This window comes from Taeniopygia guttata, chromosome Z (assembly GCF_048771995.1).
Source record: "Taeniopygia guttata chromosome Z, bTaeGut7.mat, whole genome shotgun sequence".
Classification (NCBI taxonomy): Eukaryota; Metazoa; Chordata; class Aves; order Passeriformes; family Estrildidae; genus Taeniopygia; species Taeniopygia guttata.
Genome location: NC_133063.1, coordinates 68,855,807 through 68,877,311, shown reverse-complemented (window position 1 = coordinate 68,877,311; position 21,505 = coordinate 68,855,807). Strand labels below are relative to the sequence as shown.

Genomic DNA, 21,505 nt, shown 5'->3' with positions numbered 1-21,505 from the left:
TGGCATCTGCAAGGCAAAGTTTCTCTTACCCCTTTTCTTTTCAGTAGTTCATCTGACCTTTTATTTTGAGGGAGATGCTAAGGAAAGCATGAACTATTCCCAAAGACTAATGCTTCAAGGTGCTGGAAAATGGATATATTTAAAAATATGTTAAATTATTAATAGGACAGATTTGTTACATTTTTACACTTGCAAGTCACTCTATCATGTTCCATGTTACCTATAAATTGCAGGTAATTTTGCTAGTTGAGTTGTCATTCTTCCCACAAGATATATTGATAGGTTTATTAAACATTATAAAGAGATCATATATTTCTAAGAGAAGTTGGAAAGTGTCTCAGCTTGCTTTGTCAAATTATTTTATATCATGTGTCATGACATGTTTCAGAAAAATTAAATCATTTTTCTACTTAGAAAGACCCACCATCACTATAGAGTCTCTTAGATTTCTTGCCTTATATTTGCAGAAAGTCCTACACAAGTATGCAGTTACAACATTCATGTTGTCTTAGTAGACTTTATATGATAAAGACAAAAATGTATCATAGGGCTGTCTAAAAGGTTTATGAGACTGAATATGGAAATACTGTGAGGAAGTAAGTATTGCAAAATTTTTGGAGATGAGGGGCAGAATAGAAGTAATACATTAAATGCATATCTTCTTATATTTCTGTGTATTCAATGGCTGAACTAAAATGAGGAAGATTACAGTCCAACAAGCACTGTAAAACAGTATAAACTGGTTGCAGCTGAGAAAAGTATACTCATACTTCTCCCTCTTCTTCCAACCTTGGACACAGGCATTGGCAAAATTCTTCTGAAAAAGACTGGTGTCATTTATAGCTAGAAATGTATCTATCTAAACAATGTGCTTTTCATTTGTATCCACTGGTGGCATTTTACCCTTCCAAATTTCAAACAAGAGAAACAGAGGAAGGAAAGGGAAGAAGGTTTCTAACTTACATACAGCTCCTTTTAAAAGCTCTGAATTTTGATATAAATCAGTTAACAGGTTATAAGCCCTTTCTCAGGAGTGCCTTTCATCTGCCTTACAGGTAGATTAGTAACACTGTGACATACTTCATTTTTGCTCCAGCACAATTAAAATGGTGCCTGGGAAATTTTAAAGGGAGTTTTTGTTATAATATTGGCAGTTCAGAATGAATATCCATTATAATTTATGACTTTATAAAACATAAATAGCTCACTTCAAACAACAAAGGCCCTGAGGAAACAATCTTTAATAAGGGTTGTACTTCTCCTTTTTGAGGGTTTACTTAGTGATAATTGTCTTAATAAGCACAAGACTGAAATACTATGCACATACTATGGCTATGGCTGCAGCTAAGATCATGCATTTGAATGAATGCATCAAACCAGTGAAGCACAGATTTCCTACATCGTAGATATTCTAAGTCCACATTTGCTTAAGACTGTGTCCATTTTTTTAATTGTTTATTTTGCAGTTTGGTGATTTAAATGCTGTGTCCCCTGGAAATATGGATAAAGGTAAGCATTTTAGTATCTCCAGGGTATAATTGTGTTTAGAGCTAATGTGTCTCTAAACCAAATAAATCCTTATGTTTTAAAAACACAGTCAAACAGAATTTAGAGCTGAATTATCCTTTAAAGTGCATGTACATGCTGTATGGATACATTGATATAATACAATAGTTATGTATGTAATATTCCACATGTAATAATGACTGGAATATTGTAGGTTTGTTTTAAAATAGGAATATTTTGAAGATGTTTATTATTGTCACAAAGAAATATTCAATTTTTTATGCAAATTTTGTTATATCTAATAAGATGCAGTAGAGTAGCAGCTGTGGCAAGAAAGACAAGAGTTGTTTATGGATATTTAAATGTAGTGAATGTTTTGCTAAGTCAAGAAGCAGAATTGTATGCAAGTAGTCAGGGAGAAATTAGTTCCTTAAATTCTCTTCATGCTCTGTTTTGACATGCATTCTTATACTGACTACTTGAGTGATTTGGGGTGATTTGACCTCAGAACTCAACTACTGACTATAAGAATATTTGTCAAAATTTGGGGTCAAATGACCACAACTCTCCTTGCCTCAGTTTCCCTATCTGTACCTAAACGTAACAACTCTTGTTCATCATGCTTAGGAAATGAGGTATTTTCCAATATGAAGTTACATTGTTTGATAGACCTTTTGAAATTGCAGGCTTTTTTCCCACATCAAGAGTGTGTAGCTCAAGTGATCAAATCTGAATCTGTTTATCTATTTGAGATAACAGATGACTTATTTTCCATTAAAATTTTAATTTTCAGTTTATGCTTTATCAGATTGCTCCCCTATATTTCAACTATTGCTTAGCAAATAAAGAGCCTGGTATTAGAAACTTCTCACTCTGTGGTAGTTACATGCTGGTTTGTTTGTGCAGATGAGGGCAGCGAAGTTGAAAGTGAAATAGATGAAGAGCTGGATGAAAGTGGAGAGCCACAAGCTAAGAGGGAGAAAACTGAGCTAAACCAGGCATTCCAGGTGGGCTGCATGCAGCCAGTGCTTGAGAGTGGAGTACAGCAGAACCTCCTGAACCCAATTCATAATGAGCACATTGTTGCAACTACTCAGACTATCAGACAATGCAGTGCTACTGGAAATACATATACTGCAGTCTAATGTGAAACTGCCCCTGGCCTCCAACACACGCCCCATTGCATTAGCTGTTTAGGTTTAATAGGAAAAAGAAAAAAAAAAACAATAAGTCTGAAGGTTGACTATTGTCAAATGTAACTTCTGATCATTATTTTGTTGGAGTTGTTAAATGGAATGGGTGTACGTATTTTGTACGTATTTACAAAAAAAATTTTGTAAACAAAATCATTTTACTTTGGCCACTCAATATGAAGAGGTTTCTTTGTATCAAATGCAAGGAAGATTTTTGCAAAGTTAAATGTTAATGTTTTGTCCTCTTATAATAATTTAATTTTTTTCATAGTTTTAAAAATATTTTAATGTTAATTATTAGTTATGATGCTGATTTCATATAAATAGGTTTTTAATTAGATGCACTTCTGTGAAATATCAAAAGAACTATTTTCTTTGATTTACACTGGAGGCATACTTATTTGACAGCAGATGTATCAAATTTGTTATAAAAGGTGCTTTTCATCATACTACGAGAAGACACTATTTTGATAAAATTGTGAGTATTCAGGGGGATTTTTTTGTATTAATGCTGGAGGGTTGAGAAGATCTCCTAGTTTCTTCCTGTGAGGAAGAAGCCGTTTAAAAGACAGAATTGTATCAGAATGTGGTAATCTGTATGGCATAAATGTACCTAATTATCTGAACATGATGTAAACAATGCAAGCTTCATTTAAAATCAACAGTTTCAGATATTATTTGCATACATACCAGTTCCTCTGTTTTGAAGACTACTGATTCTATATGTGAGGCCACTGAACAGATGCTTTTGATTGTTCAGCGGCACTGTAGTTGTTAGAAACTGAAGCTAAAAAAAGAAGTGACTTGATTATTGTTAATTTTAAGTGTATGTGCTACTTATGCTGAACTGGACATACAGGAAAACATTCCATTTGGATGACTTTCTTCTATTCCAGGTCTTTTCCTACTAGTGGTTCAATCTGCTGCTCTTAGAAAAGGTGATTTATAGAATGCAAGGAATGTAGCAACCTGCATAATTTTTCTTTCAAAAACATTTCCTTGTTGTTAAAGTGGATTTAAATTTTTACAAAAATTAGACAAGGCAGTGTAACTGGCACACCTCACTTGTACCTATTCCCAATTGTGTAGAATTTGAATAGGTGGCTAGATGGACCATTGCCATTTAAGAATGTACATCAGGGATCATTGTACCTCGGCTATTACATGGTGCCTTAAACAGAACTGAAGCTAAGACTTAGTACTTTTTGTTATTCTTAACTCTTAAATTAATTCAACAAGGTGTGCCTGTCATTTTCAAATTCCCTAAGAAGTAAGGACAGGTTACACAGCCTTCAAAAGAATAAAATGATTTTTTTATTATTAAATAATTTTAATATCCCTCTTAGAATGACAATAGACCTATTTTTTCTCGTTTCTAGCTGGATTTCACTTTAATAGAAATAAAATTTGCTTGGGAATTTGGAAAGCAAAACTAGCTTTAATACCAACTTCAAATGTCAAAATAGATTGACCATAGTCCCAAGCATGATTATATATTTTCTAAACCCTTGCCTACTTTTAATTTTAAAAACTAAAAAGAAATAAATGAGCAGGTACATAATGCAGTGCATGTTTTTCAATTTCTATGTTTTGTGGTGTATCAGCCAGATATTACATTTTAATGGTTGAATAGTATCAGTTTATAGAGACCATATTAATTGACATTAATGAACTCAAGTTTTTCTTCACAAACATTTCATTGTGCAGACACATTAATTTGCTACACTTAAGTAGTGGAATTAAATAGGAAAAAAAATCCAAAAAGTGAATGAGAACACAAAAATATCAACTTTACAGGAAAGACTGTGTAAAAAAAATCGGATTATTTTATTCTGGTTTATTTAGTGTGTCTGGAAATGGCTTTCAAGTCATATATACCAAATGGGAGAAGAGCATGTAAAATGGAAGTGTATTTATAGCAAACAAGTTTGTTGCTAAAGTTTACATATGCTCCAAATACAGTTGCACATAAATTAAAATGTCCTAACATTATTGGTGCACAAAAAAAAAAAAATTAATTCCTTTGCAGAATTGTGAACCCATCCAGCTCATTCTGTGTAGGCATAATTCCTACTAATGTTAGTAGATGGCTTTTGCCTCAGTAAAAAGTCAAAGTGACATTTATATTCATTATTTCTAAACTCATAAATGCACTGAATCTCATTATAGATTTTGTTGTCACATATATCGTTCAGTGTGTCCTGATTTTTCCTTAGAAATCAGCGCATCTGTACCCTTCACCAAAAATGCTAAAACTAAGCTGTGATAAATATTTACTCCCCTTCATTGTGCATTATAAGATGTTTACAAGTAAAATAAAGTGAAATAATTCAACTTTTTTTTTTTCATTTTCAGCTTTTTTAAAATACTGTAGTAGTTGTTTTAATTTTTGTGTTCATTTGTGTTTTCTTATTCTTTCTTGGTTAAATGTTGAATTTGTTGTTGCTGAGAAAAGAGTATAATTGTACAAGGTAAATCTAGATTGCTAAATATGGTGGGACTTGAGTATCTTTCATTGTTTAGCTTTCCACTCCACTCAGTTGTTAAATGTCATAATGTGAAAAACAAAACTGAACAAAAATCTGAATACAAAAATGGAATGTATTTCATAGATTCTAAAAACAATGAATTTTCAAGACAAAATGGAACTTTCACAGGTTCAAAAAACTGACTGGAGTCTGTATTCTTATTCTTAAATTCTAAATATTTTACCAGATTTTTTTAGAGGAACTATCTTACTGTGTTGTAAACGTACAGAATTGGGGGTCTTTTGTTTTGTTCTTACTGAAATTTCAATCAAATGCTTAGATAAAACATTTTGCACACTCTTGCTGTTTAATAGTTGGGTTTTAGTACTTGTTGAAGTAGAGAGTTACGAATACCTCAGTGTGTATTCTGTAATGTGTAGCATGCGGCTGCATTGCCACACCAGCTCTGAAGTCTGTTGTTAATGCGATGGAGAGGTGTAGCATGTGTCCACAGGGTAGACATTATGAGAGTTGACATGATTTATGTGTTTTATCTAATCTTGAAATGGAATCCAGAATAGTTATTTAAGAGGCATTTCCCCCATTAGCACAAAATAGCACAGTGAACAGTGTGGGGGAAGAGGTCTTGTTGAACTACCTTTACAAAGCACAGGGCCCAATTTTCAAAAGTTTTATATATGTTAAAATGTTTTGTTACATTTTCATCTTTCTTGTGGTAAATCAGATTTAAAACATATTTTTTCTTTTTTTCGGTTTTTTTTTTTTTTTGCTTGTACTGTAGTATGCTCAAAGCACCTTCATTTTTAATAAGTTCCATAAAAATTTGGAAAGTAGATGTTGAATTATTTGCCTATAAAATGATAACTTTAAAGGCATTACTGCCTTTGGTTCAAAAAAATAGGAAAATAAAGTTCTGTCATTCAGGAATGCATAGGTCTATATATAAATTAAATTTAAAGCAAGGTATTTTAAAATATATGAAATACTTTTTGTTTTATCTTGTTTTCCATAGGAAATCATGTTCACCAATTGACATCTGCACTGTTTAGGAAAAAATCCATGTTAGAGATACACTGCAATCCAATTTAATTCTAAATGCTTTTACAAAACAAAACCAACCACTGAGAGCCATAAATGCACTGACAAAAAACCCAGATTTACTAATAATATAAGTATACAACAATAATTTCAGAGTTTGAAATATAAATCTGAGAGAGCAAGATGAATTTCTGAAAATTGGGCCCTTGTCACACTAACAGGACCTGCTCTTTGTATACAGTTTAAAGCAAATTGGTACATGGAATTCTAGTATCTCTGCTAATTTGTTTGGTGAATTAACACTGAAAATAAAAACTGGAATAAAAGCATAAACACACAGTGCTTAGTTCTAGTACTAGGAAATTAATTTGATATAATGCCTTGCATTAACCCTTTGAGCATTGTAAGTAACATGACGGGAACAAAGATTTTTAGATAATTTAACTAGTCCACTGAGTATATACTTTGAAATAGCTTATTGTATTGTAAATCTTTTTTTAATTATGTCTAAAGTAAATACTTGCATACAATATGGGGATGTTTTTTTATTAATAGGGGCCTCAGTAGATGTAGGCAAAATATTCATTGCCATTTATATGTACTGTGTAATATAAAACAGTACTTCAGCTACCTGGTTTTCATAACTGCATGTATATACAAAGAAAATCAAACATGATTCTACAGATAGGAAGTTGTCTACTTTAAGATTCCTTTAGAAGATTGTCCTGGTTTACAGCAAATTTGGGAGAAAACCTCTGAAAAGGGTCCTCTTTAGAAAGCAAACCCACATAGCCCCTCCCCCAAGATGGTTTGGGAAGAATTTCCTCAGAGAGAAGTGGAAAAAAACCTGTTTATTTAAACAGGCAAAGCACTCCCCAGCAAAAAAATGAACAATACCAGATGACAAAACTCATTTGTCGCTCTGAAGAGATGACAAATCCAGATAGTCTCTCTGGGGTGGTCACTCTGTTATCAGTCCCTGCGGCACTGGGAAAGGCTGCTGCTGCCCACAGGAGGTCCTGGTAGGCCACAAAGCGTGAGCTCCTGGTGTTTCCCCGGGTCCCAGGCCAGAGCAGGTTTGAACGGATCCAAGAGAAGGGAAAGAAAACCAGTCCAGGGAAAGCTTGGACTGCCTCAGCTCGCTAAACTAACTAAAAAGCAAAGGAGCGCAGTGTTTTGCCCTGTCTGTGCCGACAACACAGTGGAATTCTGTGTTTCAGCAAACTGTGGAGGAGTGAGTGCAGGCTAATAACAAAACTCCTTCGTCTTCTTCTCCCTGCCTTTGCTCTCAAAGCCTGTCTTGAAGGCACAGAATATAACAGCCAGCATAAACAGAACATACTATTGGGGATACTAGCATCATAACGTCACCCTAGGACATTCCACCCCTTATTCCCATATCATCATCTTACTACCAAACATCATGCATTTTATTCACATAAAAACTTCTATCTGTTCCAACCAAAAATTACAAGCAATACCCATCATGCCACCATTGTGTCCCCACACTGGACCACTGAATCCAGGACCCAGATACAGACCTGCAGGATTCCCCACTTTCATTTTACTCACTCAAAACTCCATCTTTCACTTGCTCAGACCTTTGACACTTACACATTTTCTTCTATCTCATGTGTGTGTGGTTTCATGTACAGACAATGGCAGTAACATCCAGCAAACAGTGATATTTGCATATCTTACCCCCCAGTCAGATCTCCCTGAGGTACACATGGTGTTGTTCCATCACTCTGCATTATCCACCATGTACAACCTGGTCCCTGAGCAAAGACAACCCCATGAATGGGTTTGTCTGTACTCGAGGCAGGATTGATCCACACTGATTTCCCTAACAAACCTCTGACATGTGCCACTGGGACTTTATCTCCATCTACTATATTCAGGGTCTCAGACTGGGCAGGACCTGCTCGATTGGTGGAACCATGGCTGTTAACTTATCATGTGGCCTTTGCTAAATGCTGCTCCCAATTTTTTAAAGATTCCCCCACCCAGTGCTTTCAACTGGATTTTTAACAACCCATTGTACCTCTCCACTTTGCCTGCAGCTAGTGCATGGTAGGGGATATAGTATACTCAGTCAATGCCATGTTCCCTAGCCCAGGTGTTGATAAGGCGGTTCTTGAAATGAGTCCCATTGTCTGACTCAATCCTCTCAGGGGTACCATGCCTCCAAAGGACCTGCTTTTCAAGGCCCAGGATGGTGTTACGGGCTGTAGCATGAGACACAGGGTAGGTTTCCAACCATCCAGTGGTGGCTTCTACCATTGTGAGCACGTAGCGCTTGCCTTGGCGTGTCTGGGGCAGTGTGATGTAGTCAATCTGCCAGGCCTCCCCATACTTGTACTTGGACCACCGCCCACCATACCACAGGGGCTTCACCCGCTTGGCCTGTTTGATGGTAGCGCATGTCTCACAGTCACGGATCACTTGAGAAATACTGTCTATGGTTAGATACACCCCTCAGTCCCGTGCCCACTTATAGGTGGCATCTGTGCCCTGATGACCTGAGGCATCATGGGCCCATTGAGCCAGGAACAACTCCCCCTTGTGTTCCAAATCAAGGTCTGTCTTTGACACCCCTATCTTTGCAGACTGATCTACCTGCTGGTTGTTTTGGTGCTCCTCATTGGCTCTGCTCCTGGGGACATGGGCATCTACATAGCGAACCTTCACAGGTAGCTTCTCTACCCGGGTAGCGATATCTTTCCACTCTTCAGCAGCCCAAATTGGTTTTCCTCTACGCTGCCAGTTAGCCTCTTTTCATCTCTCAGCCACCCCCACAGAGCATTGGCTACCATCCAATAATCAGTGTAGAGGTAGAGCTTTAGCCACTTCTGCCTTTTTGCAATGTCCAGGGCCAGTTGAATGGCCTTGAGTGCCATAGGTTGGCTTGATCCACCTTCTCCTTCAGTGGCCTCTGCAACCTGTCATGAGGGCTCCATACGGCTGCTTTCCACTTCCGATTCATCCCTATGATGCGACAGGAACCGTCAGTGTGAAGAGTGTAGTGTGTTTCCTCTGCTGGCAGTTGATTATTTGGTGGAGCTTCTTCAGCCCATGTCACTGTTTCTTGTTCTTCATCTGTGATACCAAAACTTTCACCTTCAGGCCAATTTGTAAGGCCTTCCAAAATCCCAGGACAATTCAGTTTACCAATACAGGCACACTGCGTGATAAGGGCAATCCACTTGCTCCATGTAGCACTGGTGTGTGGAGGGAACCTTGCCTTTGAACATCCACCCCAGCACCGGTAGTCAGGGTGCCAGGAGGAGTTGTGCTTCTGCACCAATCACCTCTGAGGCGCCTTGAACTCCCTTGTAGGCAGCCATGATTTCCTTTTCTGTGGGAGTGTAGTTTGCTCCAGAGGCTTTGCAGCTTGACTCCAAAATCCCAGTGGTTGACCTTGAGTCTCATTAGGCAACTTCTACTAAAGGCTCCAGGACAGACCATGGTTCCCAGCTGCAGAGTAGAGCACGTTCTTCAAATCTGGTCCCATCCTGACTGGGCCAAAGACTACTGCATGGGTGATCTGCTTAATTTGGGCAAAGGCTTGTTGCTGTTCAGGGCCCTGGTGGAACTCATTCTTCCTGCAGGTAACCAGGTAGAGAGGGCTCACAATCTAGCTGTACTCAGGAATGTGCATCCTCCAAAAGCCTATGGCACCTAGGAAACTTGTGTTTCCTCTTGTTGGTTGGTGGGGACATAGCTGTGATCTTGTAGATGCCATCTGTAGGAATCTGATGCCATCCATCTTGCCTCTTGATTCCCAGGAACTGGATCTCATGAGCTGCTCCCTTAACTTTGCTCTTTTGGATGGTAAAACCAGCTTCCAGGAGGATTTAGATTATTTTCTCTCCTTTCTCAAACATTTCTGATGCTGTCTTCCCCCACACAATGATATCATCAATATACTGTAGATGTTCTGGAGGCTCACCCTTTTCCAGTGCAGTCTGGATCAGTCCATGGCAGATGGTGGGGCTGTGTTTCCACCCCTGGGGCAGTCGGTTCCAGGTATACTGCACTCCCCTCCATGTAAAGGCAAACTCAGGCCTGCATTCTGCTGCCAGAGGAAAGGAGAAAAATGCATTGGCAATATCAATAGTGTCATACCACATCACTGCCTTGGACTCCAGCTCGTACTGGAGTTCCAGCATGTCTGGCACAGCAGCACTCAGTGGTGGAGTCACTTCATTCAATGCACGGTAGTCCACAGTCAATCTCCATTCTCCTTCAGATTTACGCACAGGCCAAATGGGGCTGTTGAAGGGTGAGTGGGTTTTGCTGACCACCCCTTGGCTCTCCAGCTCTCAGATCATCTTATGGATGGGAACCACAGCATCTCCAGTTGTTCTGTACTGTCAGCAATGCACTGTTGAAGTGGCAGTTGGTACCTGTTGCTCTTCTCCCTCAGAAGTCCTACTGTAGACAGATTCTCAGACAGTCCAGGCAAGGTGTCAAGTTGCTGGATGCCCTCTGTCTCTACAGCTGCTATCTCAAATACCCACCTGAATCCTTTTGGGTCTTTAAAATACCCCCTTCGAAGGTAATCTATGCCCAAAATACATGGGGCCTCTGGGCCAGTCACAATAGGGTGTTTCTTCCACTCATTTCCAGTCAGACTTACATCAGCTTCTACCAAGGTAAAGTCCTGTGATCCTCCTGTCATGCCAGCGATAGATTCTGCCCCTACGTGTCTTGATGGAATTAACGTGCATTGTGCACCAGTATCAACCAAAGCTTTATATCTTTGTGGTTCTGATGTGCCGGCCAACGAATCTACACGGTTTTCCCTCGCCTCTACCTGGCTAGAGGCAGGGCCCCTTTAAACCTGGTTATCCTTCCTTCCTTGGGCATATGTCTTGGAGGTTCTTTAAAGGGGATCAGACGTCATCATCATCATCATACTTGGTAATTTGGCTGCAGGCACCTGGAGCTGCTCTCATTTTGGTGGAACTTCCTCTCTGAGTCTTGCCTTCCTTCAATTCACGCACCCGTTACCTGTTGTGCCAGAGCAGCAGTAGATTTTCCATCCCATCTCCTCACGTTTTCTCCACAACTGCACAGGAAGAACCACAGTTCAACTCGTGGGGTGTACATTCTCTCCCCATCTGAGGAACGTCTGCGTTGGATACCAGAACTTCTGATCTGTACTGCTGAGATTTGGAGAAGGTCTTCTTTAATCTCCTCCCTGAGTCTCCTATGATTCTTCTCTATCTTGTCTTCTAATTTCTGCAGACATGTTTCCACTGCTGCAATTCTGGCATGGGTTGGGCCATGTACAGCATCTGCATATGCTCGGAGCTTCTTTGCCATGTCGAGCACGGTCTCATCCCTCTCATCTTGCTTCATTATTGCTAAGGCAGAAGCGTATTCATGTGGCCCAAGCCGTACAAGTTTTCGCCACATCACAGATGTACATGGTACCAAGTCTGGATTCCTAGTTGTTATTTCATCTGAGAAGATAATCTCTGCCACTGCCATTTCTCTCAGACGTTGGATCCCTTGTTCTATAGTCTTCCACTGGGTTTGCTGCATATAAAGATCATCTGCACACAGGTATCTTTGTGCTACACTTTCCAGAACCCGTGCCCAGAGGCTGTGAGGGTTAGCCCCCCTCATCATTCCTTGGTCAATGACAGGATCATGTGACAGGGATCCCAAATGTATTGCCTCAGTACCATCCAGAATTGTAGCCTCGCCTGCAGCATCCCAAAGACAGACCAACCAACTAATTATAGACTCATCAGATCATTGAGTGTAATCCTTAGGCCACAAATGTCCTTCAGGGTAAAGGACTCAGTATTGGCTTCTGATCTTGTGCCAGTTGCTTTAACTCCTGATTTTATGTCAGCAGGCATTGAGGGTCCTTCTCCTGCATTATCATAATCATCATCATTGCCATCATCTTAGTCATTGTCATCATCCACTGGTTGATCAGTCTTGTCTGTGCACTTTCTGCTTCTCATGCTAGTAGCAACAGCCATTGGTTGAGGCTTACAGTCTGGTTTAGCTGCTAGCCTAGGCTCACTGTCTGGTTCAGCTGCTGGCTTTGTAACTGGGGTGTTGTCTGCAGCCTGAGTGACTGGGATAGCTGCTGATTTATCTCCCTGCCCCCCTTCCTCTGTCTGCTGCCCTACAGTATCTAGCAGGGTGCGATAAGCATAGGCCAGGACCCAGCTCACTGCAATGATCTTTTCTCCTTAGGGTCATCATGGCACTTCTCTTTCAGGTATTTCCTCACCTCAGAACCCCACTTGGGTTCTGAATTTCTTCACGCGGAAAGTCCCAGAATATAGGGTCATAAAATTCCTTCAGGATTTGGCCCATATCCTACCATTTCCCACACCACTCAGGATGCTCCATGCCTGGGTCTACTCCTGGGTTGGGGTTTCATCGGCCCCTCTAGAAATCTCAGCCCTCATTTTAGAGAAGCTGCAGACTGTATAGAGAAAGCTTACCAGATTAAACACCAGGAAGATGGTCTCTTTTACATTCAAGGGAAAGGGAATGTTGTCCAATAGGGATGTAACAGATTCAGGAGAGAAGAAGGAAAGTAAAGGCTGAAAGGCCTCATCTCCTGCACCTCCCCTAACAAACTGGGTGCATAACCATAACCATGAACCATACATTCCTGGAACAGACTCCAGCACTTTTATAAACTTCCTGCAAGTCATTACCACTAAGCCCAGCCCAATAGTTATTCTAGTCAGTGCCCATCTGCTGCAAACACTTTGTACTGGGACAATACTGGAGCTGTTTCTGGATAAGAAAATAAACCTAGGGACCATAGAGGTATTAAGACCTCGAAAAAACCTAGGGACCAGAAACACATGCAAGCCTCCAACCCAAATGACATTATGAATTCAAACAACATGGCTATTAACTGCTCTATACCAACACAGAGTAATTACAACCAAAATACAATTAGAACGAGGTTTTTTCCACTCTCTCGAGTTCCATGTTGGGCACCAATTATTTGTCCTGGTTTAGGGCAAATTTGGGAGAAAACCTCCAAAAAGGGCCCCCTCCCAGAAAGCAAAACCACATAGCCCCTCCCCCAAGACGGTTTGGGAAGAATTTCCTCAGAGAGAAGTGGAAAAAAACCTGTTTATTTAAACAGGCAAAGCACTCCCCAGAACAAAAAATGAACAATGCCAGATGACAAAACTCATTTGTCGCTCTGAAGAGATGACAAATCCAGATAGTCTCTCTGGGGTGGTCACTCTGTTATCAGTCCCTGCGGCACTGGGAAAGGCTGCTGCTGCCCACAGGAGGTCCTGGTAGGCCACAAAGCGTGAGCTCCTGGTGTTTCCCTGGGTCCCAGGCCAGAGCAGGTTTGAACGGATCCAAGAGAAGGGAAAGAAAACCAGTCCAGGGAAAGCTTGGACTGCCTCAGCTCGCTAAACTAACTAAAAAGCAAAGGAGCGCAGTGTTTTGCCCTGTCTGTGCCCAGACAACATAGTGGAATTCTGTGTTTCAGCAAACTGTGGAGGAGTGAGTGCAGGCTAATAACAAAACTCCTTCGTCTTCTTCTCCCTGCCTTTGCTCTCAAAGCCTGTCTTGAAGGCACAGAATATAACAGCCAGCATAAACAGAACATACTATTGGGGATACTAGCATCATAACGTCACCCTAGGACAAAGATAAAGGTTTAGAAAATATATTCAGCTATTTTGAAAATTTCCTGAGATAGATTAGTATTGGAGTACTCTGGTACTGTAAAAGAGAAATCTTTAGGATTAAAAGAAGTTTTAGTAATAATAAATTTTACAGAGTATTTGATGTGTTTGCATTGAAATTTTTGGCAGTGTTTGTGACAAACAGGAACAAAAAGTGCACAATTATGTTAATATTCCTTTTAAAACTCAGTCACTGCAATAATGACTAGCTAGAAGATGAAGGTATTTTATTAAATTTCACATACAAGGGTATAGTTTGGATGGCCCTTATTGAATGTCAGAAATTTAAAAGCAACCTAGAAATTGCATGAGCAAAAAATTTTAAAAGCCCCTTTGTTCTTAAAATTACCGCTTACAGGAACAAGGGAAGAAGTGTAGCAGCAAGTAAAGATTCTTTTAACTTAGAGATACTGATGCCACCTTACTAAGTGAGAATACAGTACATTTTCTACTGGTTTCTTGCAATATCATTCAGCAAACACTAAAGCAGCTGTACTTACTTAAGTCTAGCTGAGGGCAAAGAAAAAGGGTATCATTTAAAGTTATTTAAGGGAATTACGTCAGTAGTATAGTGCAAGTAAGTTGTAAACATTTTTAGTCAGTTAATGCAAATTAATGCATAATTAATTAACTTAAATGCAATACTCAAAGGGTTTTAATTTAACAACTTTTTTTATTCATAATTTACTGTAAATGCTTCTGAGTTTGCATGCCTTGATCATTGCTGCTAGTGATTTTATGTGCCAGTAGACCTGAGTTTAATTTACCAGTTTAACTAAGAAATAGTAAAAGCCACTTACAAAGTGACTGCCTAGTGTTTGTTTGAAGTAAAATATGCCTTAGTTTGAAAACTATAATTTTAACTCTTGTTTTATTCTTATTTCCTTCTTTTCCTGTTGAAAAAAATAAATTGGCATTTTGGGATTGGAAGCCCTGAGTAGTTAAATATTTGGTAAGAATTGTTCTTGGAGATTGCTCATTAAGGCTGAAATTCACTGTAGAAAACAAGGCCCAGAAAAAGCCTATGGGCATCAAATGAGCCTCATGTAACACTAATTCAGGAAGATATTCTTTGTATGTTCTTAAGCACTTTCTTGGTTATGGTGCAAACATCTTACAGGAATTTTCACTTCTAGATTAATTTGACTCTGAAATAATAAATGTCATTTTAGGAGGAATTTAGACTTCAGAGGAAGAACCTTTAATGGATTGCGTTTTAACAGGAACTCAGTTCAATTCTTTTTGACTCACTGATACCAGCAAAAGTTTTTTTACACAAAGAATATTTAATGGGTTCCCCAAGTAAAGTTTCCTTCCATACAATATTAAAGTGACTGCCTTGTATTTAAACATTAAATACCCATCTTAAAGTAACCCAGTTAACTTAAAATATGTTGGGAAAATATCACTTTGTACCAAAGCAAGTTGTCCATTTCCACTCATACCCACTGAAAATTTGGATTTACAGTTAATAACCAATGAGGCTGGTAAAGAAACTTCGAGTGCCTTTCAAAAACTTGGAAAATTGTGCCTGAGGTGGTAAACTTTAATTAGGTTAATTCTAGAGCTACCAATCAGTAATTTTATCATCACTCAGGGCTTTCTTACCTTCTAGCAAACTTCCCTTGTTGCATTTATTTTATACTGTATTTTTTTTAAGTGCCATCATTTAAATTTCACTTAGTAAGTGGCAGATTACATTATCCAGTCCCACAGCACAGAAACATCATAACACTAGGACATATTCAAATTCTTATTTTCCAGTTGACTGAATATATTATGTAAATGAGGTAAGCAACTTTTTGTAGATTGTATGTGTGAGATAATGTAATGTTCTTTTCCAGTTTTTGGGCTACAGTTGAATATACTTTTTAATTATTTAAAGAAGACATCTTTACAGAATAACGTGATGGTTTTTTTTGTATAATGTATTTGATTTTGTAAATACGTATTTCCTGATGTGATTTTTGTGACAAATGCTAAATCTTTTAGTATATAATGTCCTCTCAAAACTGGCAGGAGCTAAATAATAGTTTGTTGGCAATTTGTATTGTGTACTGTACAATAACTGGGGACCTTTTATAATTATAAAAATATATATTAACTTTTAGTGTGTTGTATAAAAAAATGACTGGAACATACTAAAGACAGTAGGATTTTTCTGAATATTTCAGACTTGAACTCAGGCTAGCTTTCTTGTGTTTTTCAAAACAAAATTGTGTCTTGTCTTTTAAAATCAATAAATTTGTTTTCTTGTTACAAACATATCTGAATGGTTTCAGTTTTTATATAGCTGTTTTGGACTGCTGTACTGTTGATTTTGAGATAAATATTACTGCACTTATATCTTTGAAATAAGACCACTTTTTTTAATTTAACAATAACAGAACTAAGTAACAAGTGTGTCTCAGATGGCAAAAACCGCAAGTGTTTTGAATCACAGAAACACAGAACTGCTAGGCTTGGAAAGAACCTCTGAAGATCATCTGACAGGATCACCTAGGAAGTGTCAGTTCAACTGAGTTGCTGTCATATTCCCAGTAAATAGAGACTGTAATGTACTTATTCAATACAATATTAACAGTAATTTCCCATTACAGATTTATGTAGTTAACAGCTAACAGTGAGAGGCATGCAGACTCTAGCCTCCAGGATTACTGGTGTCTGTTTGGTACCAGCAGGACCTACTTCTGCAATTTTTGCTTTAAATATTCTGCAATATAGTAATGTGTTAGATGTTTTGACAATTTCACAAAACATAGTTGAAGGCCTAATCTTACTGGTTCATATGTTCTATGGGTCTCAGGTATGTGCAGGCATCATATATATTTAATATGATATTTCATATAAAGAAATGTTGAATTATATTTTAATATGGAGCACCCACCAAGTAATAGGTGCTAGAATATATCAACTAACTATCGGATACCAAGACTAAAACAGGTATTTCACATAGAACTGTGGTAAAGGTAGAAGAGTTGCACCCTAAAGCTTACTTTTCTCAGGATGTTTGGCCATAAATTATGGTCCATTCATTGCCTATTCTTCAATTTCAAATTAAGACCAAAAGCTCAGTATAGTGCAATATCAGTTCCTGCATTGCATTGTGCCATACAAGACTACAACTACACCAGTGCCCAGCTGTAACTAAAGACCCAGGAAATTGTCAAGGGCAGGAAAGACCTTCAAGATTACCCAGTCCAGCATCACCCTTGTCACCCATAAACCACCAAACCACATCACCAGATCCAGGTGCCTCTTGAACATATCCAGGGATAGTCACTCTGCCACCTCTGTGGGCAAACTGTTCCAATCTCTGACCACCCTAACAGTGAAAATAAATTTCTTATACCTGAACCTCTCCTGTCCCAGCTTAAGGTAATTTCCTCTTGTTCTCTCACTGCAAGCACAGCAGAAGAGATCAACCCTTACCTCACTGCATCCTCCTTTCAGGAAGTTGTAGAGCAATGAGGTCCACCCTGAGCCTCCTCAAGACTAAATAAACCCAGCTCTCACAAGTGCCTCTTATGACATGTTTTTAAAGCTTTCAAAAGCTATGTTCCCCATTCTCTGGACACGTTCCAGGAATTCAGTGTATTTTTTAAAGTGAGGGGCACTGACCTGAACACAGGATTTGAGGTGTGGCCTCACCAGTGCCAAGTACAGAGGTGATGCTCCTACCCCTCTCAGCCCCCAAATTATTAGGCTAGCCCAGAGAAACAATGCCTTGAGGGGAGGAACATCAGGAGATGGCCAAAGATTCAAAAAAGGCTCTATCCCTGATGTGATTGTCCAGCTTCTTTATTCCATGAGATCAGGGGGGAAAGAAAGAGAGAACAGGAAGGGTCATGGCCTTATCTAGGCTCTGGACAGGGAGGGCTTTCTGGCTCTCCGCCAACCCCATCAGAGCAGGAAGGAAGGACCACTTCTCTGATCAGAGTCACAGGGGTCCTTGGAAATGGGGAAAAGCATAGCCCGAGTACAATGTAACACTGGGGGACAATCCCTGCCCTGCTCCTGCTGGCCACGCTGCTGCTGGCACAGGCCAGGTGCCATTGGCCCTCTTGGCCCCCTGGGCACTGCTGGCTCATGCTCAGCTGCTGTCACCAGCACCCCCAGGGCCTTTTCCTGTGGGCAGCTCTGCAGCCACTCTGCCCCAGCCTGTGGCACTGCCTGGGGCTGCTGTGACCCAAGGGCAGGACCAGCCCTGGCCTTGTTGTACCTCACACCACTGGCCTTGGCCATGATCCAGCCTGTGCAGATCCCTCTGCAGAGCCTTCCTGCCCTCCAGCAGATCAGCACTCCCACCCAGCTTGGTGTCATCTGCAATCTCACTGAGGGTGCACTCAATTGCAACACCCAGATAATTGATAAAGATGTTAAACACATCCATCCACAAAAAGAGCCCTGGGCAACACCACTGGTGACTGGCCACCAACTTGATTTAGTTCCATTCACCACCACACTGTTTGCCTGCCCATCCTGGTAGTTTTTACCCACTGAAGAGTCCACTCATCCAAGCCACAAGCAGTTTTTCTAGGAGGATCCTGTGGGAGATGGTATCAAATGCATTTACTCAAGTTTAGCTAGCCAACACCCACAGCTTTTCCCTCATCTACTAAGCACATTGCTTTGTCATATAAGGAGGTCAGGATGGTCAAGTAGGACCTGTCTTCTGTAAATCCATGTTTGCTGGGCTTGATCCCCTGGCTGCCCTGCATGTACCTTCATGCATCTCTTTATTATTCTTCATTCATGGCTTCTTTCTTCATTCATGGGCTTCATGCATCTCTTCCATACCCTTGCCCAGAACTGAGGTAACTACAGCCCTGTAGTTTCCAGGATCATCCTTCCAACTGTTCTTGCAGATGGGAACTATGTTTGCTAATTTCCAGTGTTCTGGGACTTTTACAGTAACCAAGACTGTTGGTATGATTGAGAGTCGTTTGGTGAGTTGTTTTACAAGTTCCCTCATTACTCTGGGGGGATCTCACTGGCGCCCATAGAGCGCCTAATTGGCACAGCAGGTCACTAACCATTTCCTCGTGGATTATGAGGGCTTCACTCATCTGCCCATCACCAATTTCCAGCTCTGGTAATTTCTCAAGCTGGGTATCCCAAGGACGACTGGGAACAATATCATGACCAAGGCAAAGAAGGCATTAAGTACCTCTGCCTTTTCCTCATGCCCTGTCACTCACTACACTACCCTCTGCATTCCACAAATGATGAAGACACTCCATGATCCTCCTTTTGCTACCACTGTATTTATACAAGCCTTTTTTGCTGTCTTTAACTGCTGTGGACAAATCAAGTTCTAGTAGGACTTTGGCCCCTCTAATCTTCTCCCTGCATGATCTTGCAACATCCTTACAGTCCTCCCAAGGCATTTGACCCTCCTTCCAGAGATCATAGATTCTCTTTTTTCCCCCCAAGTTTTCTTTAACCAGTCTTTTTTCCTCATGACTTGTCTTTCTAGACAAGGGGACAGTCTGATCCTGAATACTTAATAATTCCTGTTTAAAGCACATCCAACTTTTCTGGACTCCTCTGTCCTTCAGGACTGACTCCAAAGAGACTCTGTCAATCAATGTCCTAAACAGGCCAAAGCCTGCTAGATGGAAGTCCAAGGTGGAAGTTCTGCTGGTGCCCCTCCTTACTCCACCTAGTACTGAAAATTCTAATATTTCATGATCTCTCTGTCCAAGACAGCCACCAACCTCCACATCACCCTCTAGTCCTTCTTTGCTTGTTGTCATGGTTTAAGCCCAGCCAGCAGCCAAGCTCCAGGCAGCCGCTTGCTCACTCCCGCACCAGTGGGATCAGGGAGAGAATTGGGAGGAAAAAATGCCTGGAAACTTGTGGGCTGAGATAAAGACAGTTTAACAGAGAAAGCAAAAGCCATGCACACAATCCAAGCAAAACCACTTACATTCTAAGCACGATGCCACATGGTCTGGAACATCCCTTTGGTCAGTTGGGGTCGCCTGTCCTGACTCTGTCTCCTCCCAACCTGCCAAGCACTCCCAATCCCCTCCCCAGTGTGGCAGTACCAAAAGCACAAGAGGCCTTGGCTCTGTGCAAGCTCTGCTCAGCAATAACAAAAACATCTCTATATTGTCAACTCTGTGTTCAGCACAAATCCAAAACACAGCCCCATAGCAGTCATTATGAAGAAAGTTAACTCTCCCCCTGGCAAAACGAGCACATTAAAAAAAAAAACAGGTCTAGCAGGGCATCTCCTCTGGTAGGGTCTTTCACCAGCTGTGTCAAGAAGTTACCTTCCACATAGTCCAAGAATCCCCTGGTCTGCTTCTTCTCTGCTGTGTGCTATTTCTAGCAGTCATTTGGCAAGGTGAAGTCATACACATATAAAAGGGCAACCATGAGACTTCTGGAAGTCACTTGAAGAACACTTCATCAGCCTGTTTATCCCGATTGGGTGGTCTGTAACAGACTCCCACCATGACATTTGCCCTGCTGATCTTCCCCCTGTCTTACCATAGGCACTCGATCTTGTCATCTTCATCATAAATCATCAATTTCAATACAATCAAATCACTCCTTAAGAGTGGTACCCCATGCTATTCTATGTTTACAGAATACTCCTAATTGGTTTGCTAATTAAGACAAGGCTTCATTTTCTAGCATGTGCCTTGCTAAAACTAAATAGGTTTTTCTCTGACACATACATGGGAAAACAATGTAAAGGGACATTGTCCATAGAGGGATCACACACCAACCAACTCTTAAAGTAGCCAACAGCCTACATTGCTCAGCTCTTTTCCACTGACAGTGCTACCAGGAAGACCCTGCAAAATTCAACCTCTGTTGCTATTCATATGAATTGAACTGATTTTATTATGAAAGTTTCACTCACAGTAATACAGATCCACAGATCCACGCCTTTAAGTGTGAAGTACAGGTAAAATATAGGAGAAATTTGAAAATACTGGGTATTGTAAGAAAAAGGAAGTGTAAGAAAGGTAATAAATTATTTCTATTACTTCTATAAGGTAATTTTCTGCACAATGTTATTGTCAAATAAGTAAGATACATCCTACATCGAGTTATTTAAAGTATATTTAATTTGACTTACCTAAAGCATTCACTTCAATTATGTAAAATCACATAGAGCCTGCAGCAATCCAGTGTGCATCAGTTGTTTAATTCTGTATCAAGGTCAATGCCAAAAACCACATGAAATATAAGCCAGTTATCTATCTACAAAAGCATCTGACCAAGGCAAGTAAGAAGAAACCTCAATTTACTTTTGGAACCGTTAACAGTATGCTAGAGAGAGTTTTTATTCTGACTTGGTTCTGCTGGTCTCATTCAAAATTTTTTCTAAATTCCATTGTACATTTACTTCCCCAATATATTAACTAACCTAACACATTAAACTTTCCTGTTCAAAGACCAAAACAACCCCTTCTTGATTGAAAGATGCTACTGCTGACATTTTATTCTAAATGTTTTATAAGCAGAACTGTTCTAGTAAAGAGTAATTCTGTGTATAGGCACTTACAGCCACCCTGTACAGAAGATCTGCTGCTGCTTTTATGATAAGAGTTCATGGCAG

At 39.9% G+C, this 21,505-nt stretch overlaps 1 protein-coding gene across 5 annotated transcripts in view; it reads left to right on the top strand.

The window, feature by feature from the left end:
- Positions 1-16,188, top strand: part of RFX3 (regulatory factor X3) — a 115,559-nt gene extending 99,371 nt beyond the window's left edge. For all 5 annotated transcript variants that reach the window (XM_072921772.1, XM_002195823.6, XM_072921774.1 and 2 more), the window contains 2 exons: positions 1,467-1,509; positions 2,413-16,188. In XM_072921772.1, the coding sequence (XP_072777873.1) occupies positions 1,467-1,509; positions 2,413-2,651 (282 nt within the window). In that variant the 3' untranslated portion in view covers positions 2,652-16,188. The remainder of the gene's footprint in view (positions 1-1,466; positions 1,510-2,412) is intronic.
- The last annotated feature ends 5,317 nt before the right edge of the window (positions 16,189-21,505 follow it).